At 42.1% G+C, this 6000-nt stretch overlaps 1 protein-coding gene across 9 annotated transcripts in view; it reads left to right on the top strand.

Moving 5' to 3' along the window:
* Positions 1-6000, top strand: part of runx1t1 (RUNX1 partner transcriptional co-repressor 1) — a 65199-nt gene that overhangs the window by 37072 nt on the left and 22127 nt on the right. For all 9 annotated transcript variants that reach the window (XM_030347214.1, XM_030347213.1, XM_030347222.1 and 6 more), the window contains exon 3: positions 1118-1359. In XM_030347214.1, the coding sequence (XP_030203074.1) occupies positions 1118-1359 (242 nt within the window). The remainder of the gene's footprint in view (positions 1-1117; positions 1360-6000) is intronic.

Raw genomic sequence — 6000 nt, 5'->3', positions numbered from 1 at the left:
TCCCTCTCCTATCCGCTCTCTCTCTGTTCTCTCCCTCGCCTATCCCCTCTCTCTCTCCCTCCCTCTCCTATCCTCTCTCTCTGTGTCTCCCTCTCCCTCCCTCTCCTATCCTCTCTCTCTCTGTCTCTCTCTCTCTCCCTCTCCTATCCCCTCTCTCTCTCCCTCTCTCTCTGTGTCTCCCTCTCCCTCCGTCTCCTATCCTCTCTCTGTGTCTCCCTCTCTCTGTGTCTCCCTCTCCCTCCCTCTCCTATCCTCTCTCTCTCTCTCTCTCTCTCTCTCTCTCTCTCTCTCTCTCTCTCTCTCTCTCTCTCTCTCTCTCTCTCTCTCTCTCTCCCTCTCCTATCCCCTCTCTCTCTCCCTCCCTCTCCTATCCTCTCTCTCTGTGTCTCCCTCTCCCTCCCTCTCCTATCCTCTGTATATCTGTTGCTCGCCGCCCTTACTTGATCTTGTCTGTGTTTACTACCCTTCTCCTCTGCCTTCTCCCTCTCTCTGGCAATTTGAAAAAAAAAACGAGGATGGCTTCCTGTCCCCAATTAGCGCCGGGGCTTCTCTGCGACGCGAGACGCCAAGACACGCTGTCTCATTAAGCACGGCAAAGGTTTTAACAAAGCAGCGGGCTTTGATTTCCACCACGCCGACGTAATTGTCTCCAGATGCAGCTTGAGTATCTTGCGACGTATCACTCCCTCTCACCCTGTCTCTCTTTAACTTTCCTCTCCCAGCCGTCTCCCCCTCCTCACTGTCGTGGGTTTGGACCTGGGCCAGGGGGAGGTTCACAACCCTAATCTTATTAAGAGGAGAAGCTTTGTGCCTCCTCCGGGTCTGAACTCATTGCTGCTCCGCCTCTCCCCACTCCAGGGCTCTCCCGCCTCCTGTTCCTGTTTAGACTGTGTGTGTGTGGGTGTTTATGTGTGTGGATGTGTGTGTACCTCACTCTGTGTAACATTCAACCAATTCTGACATCCTGCGAGGTGCCTTTCTAGTAATGCCTTCACCATGTCTTGGCACCTCTATATTTATACTTTTGCTAAACATTCAGCAGACCCTCTATGCCCAGGGTCTACCTCTAAATCCATCACATAACGTTTTATTCGATCCCCTCTGTTGTGTCTTCCAGTAACCAACGGCAGCAGTCACTCCCCGACGGCGCTGAATGGCGCCCCCTCCCCTCCTAACGGCTACAGCAACGGCCCCAGCTCCTCGTCCTCGTCCTCGCTAGCCAATCAGCAGCTGCCGCCGGCCTGCGGCGCCCGGCAGCTCAGCAAGCTGAAGCGCTTCCTCACCACGCTGCAGCAGTTCGGCAACGACATCTCGCCCGAGATCGGGGAGCGCGTCCGGACGCTGGTCCTGGGCCTGGTGGTGAGTGGGGCGGGCCAGAAGCCAAACATCTAACATCCCACTGGAAGTCTTTTACTGTCTCATTCTCAGGAATGAATTGCATAAAGATTTTTTATTTTTTTTATTTTTATTGTTTCAATAAACATATGGTAATGCGCGTTTTTGAATAATCCTATGAATTAAATTTAATGATCGTATTTATGTGGTATACATTTCGCCATCTGTTGTGCGACCAAAGCAGTTTGCCTGCTTATTTAAGACGTAGCGATAGAATATTTTTCTAGCAGTGAGTTCACAACGTGTGCTTCAGTTCTTCAGCAGATGTGTCATTCATCATGTATGTTTTACATTATATGGAACATTATATAGATTTGGGAAAGGTAAATACGGGCAAGTAACGTAGTGAGGTCTTGAACAAGTCTTTTGCAGGATGGAATGAACTCAGACCGTTCGACTAGTCAACAAAAACACCCAAACAATCATCTGTTTGACTATTCCTTACTGTCTCAATCAAGATCAATTTAATGCTAGCTTTTGATGAAGTACTTTTTGTCTTTTGATGAGGCGATCCCTAGTTTCAGAAATCAAAAAGAATGCAGGTCAAATACGTCTTCCAACCACACACAGATCGTTTTCCCACAGAACCACTTTTTTTCTGCGATTGCCCAAAGGGGAAAATTGGTCACCCACCCAAATGTTCAAGACAACCACATGTTCAACCAAACAACCACATGGAGACATGTTCAACAAGACAACCTCATGGATACATGTTCAATAAGACAACCTCATGCATACATGTTCAATACATCACATCCCAAGAAGACTTATTCCTAGCTCAGCGCAAAACATCCAAAAATAATTAATCAAAAGACATCTGCTAAAACATTTGATGATAAAAAAATTTAAGCTTAAAACATAGAAGAATATAATTTTCTCTTGGAATCATGATGAGCCCACCAATATAATAATCATAATTATCATAATCATATTATCATTAATTACGATTAAACCATAATTGCATAATTATTCTACATATTTAGTAAACCAATATGCTGTCTTTAGGTGAGTTAAAACAGAATGTTAACCTGGTTATTCATGTGATTCTTTAGCTGAAGTACAGATGTCATGCCAAACGATGTATTAAGAATCAACAAAAGAGATACATCAGAGATACTTGAGGGAAGGAAACAAGGGAAAACAGAAATAGTGAGGGAACGCTGCACTGAGAGAGGGAGGAGGAACAAAGACAGTTTTTATTTAATGATCCGCACAGAGCATAGCCTCAATTTGAGTTCAGAATGTTTACTTTCATCGCCTCTCCTGTGTACTTTCAGGTACTCTCTCTCTTTCTCTCGCAATCACTCACTCACTGCCTCTATGCCTCTCTATCTGATTTATTTCCTTTTACTCCAATCTCTCTCTCTCTCTCTCTCTCTCTCCCTCTTTCTCTCTCTCTCTCTCTCTCTCTCTCTCTCTCTCTCTCTCTCTCTCTCTCTCTCTCTCTCTCTCTCTCTCTCTCTCTCTCCCTGTGTCTGTGTCCCCCTCGTTGCCTTTTGAAGTGAGTGACATGGTTAATTAGCTAGCTGTGTCCTGGTGTTAGCAGGAGGAAGGCGACTCAGGAGGCTTTGCTAGCTGTCAGAAAAACAGCTCCTGTGAGCAATCTGGGACGACAGATGTAAGGCTGAGCGAAACAAAACTCAGTTCTGGGAAATAACTTGAGAGAGAGAGAGAGTCTGAGTAAAAAACATTATTATAATTAGATGTTCCTCCTCGCTTGGTTTCTCGTTTTTCTTTCACTTTTTTTGTACCTTGCATGGTTTCGTGCTTGTTTTATAGCTCATTTATTTCTCCCGCTCTCTCTTTCTGTCTCTCGCCTCCTCTCTTTTTTGCTTGGTAATACGCTAGTTTGTATCTGCTTTGTGGAAATGCATTGTGTTGAAAATGTACAACGGTGTTAGGGCTCACCTCACTCCGGTTAGTGGAAGAGAGGTCGAGGCAGAGGGGAGAGAGAGAGAGGGTAACCCGGTGGTGATGTCGTTTATGGTTGCTGTTGTTTTATTTTTGAGATGGTTTGAAGTCTAGTTGGTGGACTACCTCTCACACACACCACCTTGTCACCTTGTCTGCCAGTTCAACAGAACCAGCATGAGGGAGATAAATATAACCGAGCCAGCTTACATGTTCACACACACGCACACACACACACACACACACACACACACACACACACACACACACACACACACACACACACTCACACACTCACACACACACACACACACACACGCACGCACACACACACACACACACACACACACACACACACAGATCAAATGCACAAATTCCAATTCAATGTTACAGTAATGCTTCTTATAAGCGCCATCCTTGGTCTGATTGTGATGTGTGTGTGTGTGTGTGTGTGTGTGTGTGTGTGTGTGTGTGTGTGTGTGTGTGTGTGTGTGTGTGTGTGTGTGTGTGTGTGTGTGTGTGTGTGTGTGTGTGTGTGTGTGTGTGTGTGTGTGTGTGTGGGGGGAGACAAGCAGCCGGTTGCTTGGCTTCTACTGGTAGGTAAACACATGTGTCTCTAAGTTGTTTTGTTCTTCTGATGTTACGGACGACCGATAGGGAGACGACAGAGACAGGGATATCGCTGTCTGTGAACATCCTATCAGCATGGCTTAAGCCTAAGGGAGGGGCTATTTAGAAAGAAGGAGGAAGATATTAATAGAAAAAGACTTGTAACTTGTGTATGCTGTTGTGGATGTTGTAGTAATAGGCTGACCAATAGGATTTCAGTTTTTGATCTTTAGGTAAGGCCTATCAATTCATTTTTTTGAAGCCCAGGTTCACATTTTTAAAGAACAATTCAGTTCAATCACCTCATGTGAAACAGAATTACCATAAATACCCTAAACCGTAATATTAAAACTTAAAAATCAAGTGAAGATGTTACAGTTTTTCTCGATTGCATACGCACAAAAAATGTAACTATATATATCTAATTTAACAATTCTGAAAACTTGAAGCATGTATCAGCTACAAGACTCCAGACTGCTAAACTCTTAGCACGATTCCATTGTTCGCATATCTAGAAATTCTTAATCACATTTTTGCAAAGGTCTAAGCACAAATCTCATCATTTAGCACAATTGGTTCACCTGGAAAACACTGGCCTTCGAAACGTCACACCCAATTACCAATTGGTCTCACTCACTTCTCACCTGTTCAAACTCTACTGGCAAAACACTTCAATCATGTGTCAGAGCATAAAGAGGCCTCAGGTGAGCTCTGCTGTGTTGTAGATGAGCTCCTTTGGCCTGATCAGGATCGGAGGAGGGATACAGACTGATTTACATGTATCTGTTTCACTGCATTTATATATATATATTTTTTTTTTGGCCTACAAAAAGCTTTTTTTGCAGTCAGTTCAGCTAAACATTTTACTGTATTACAGTAACAAATAAATATGTGCTTTGTTACCTCTTTGTAATTCTGCACTGATTTCATCATTATATCCCCTGAAAGACAGTCTAAACATTTTATTTTATGGTAGTGTTTTTCATTTTACTTATCAATGCAATTACTGTATTGTGAGTTGCAAAAATAGGTAACATTGGTGCATTCTCAGAACTCCAACAATATTGCAGTATCAGCTATAGGTCTACAGTATGACTCTTGGAAGCTGGAATTGTGAGTTTAGCCAATTGGAACTCATTGGATAGATAGATATGCATTATATCCTATTCTGATACGAATGTGTCAATGCAATATTTATATGATATATTCATAACATTGTATGACCATATGGCAACATTATTTATATTGTTTGTACCATACCATTGCAACCTATTAAACTTGTAAAAAAAGGAAGCTATTTCTAAACAATTGTATACATTTGAATACTTAACATGGCCTCATGAAGCCAGAACATATTTAAACAGTATTTTGATGGAAGTGATTTAAATTTATTACACCAGTGTTTAATTGACGCTCATTGACGCTAAGAAATATTCATATGTTAGCTGTGTTAATCGTTTTGGTAAAAAAAAAATCAGTTTTGAGAAGAGAGAACATGGTTTTCAGTGCAGTGTTTCATTTTGAAAGATATTTGTGGAGTTTTGACAAAATGGTTGACTCTTTTCAGTTTTGTGTTTAGAGTTTTGAGAAGCTCAGCTATAGTTTCAGAAAAAGAAAAAAAAAATTAACGAATGAGAAAACCACCCATTGCACCCCAGTTTCAATCCATTAATTATGTCCTCGAAATCGAGTCCATTCCATACAAACTCAAAAATATATTTGATTATTGTCTGGGCAAACTATTTACGATTATGGGTGGATCCATTCATGTTCATCACTGACGGGGAAGCAGTCTGAGACGGTGCACTGCCAACAGCCTTGGAATGTGAACATTAACTGCATCAAACGTATTCTTTACTTTGTCAGACGCAATCAACACATTTTTGTACAGTTCACTTCAGATGTGACTTTTCTTTTTTCTGCTTGCTATTGCTGCCACTTTAAAAGCCCCCTCTTGCTTAAGGCCAATTTAAACAGAAACCCTGTTATTTATTTCCCCCATGCATGGCAGCATTTATCATAAAATTTTACTTTTTAAAGTCACTCTGTAACCAAGAGATAAAACACATTGGAAAGTTAAGCATA

This window comes from Gadus morhua, chromosome 22, assembly GCF_902167405.1.
Source record: "Gadus morhua chromosome 22, gadMor3.0, whole genome shotgun sequence".
NCBI classification, from domain to species: Eukaryota; Metazoa; Chordata; class Actinopteri; order Gadiformes; family Gadidae; genus Gadus; species Gadus morhua.
Note: the sequence above shows the minus strand (reverse complement) of the source record. Positions and strands in the feature narration are given on the sequence as shown.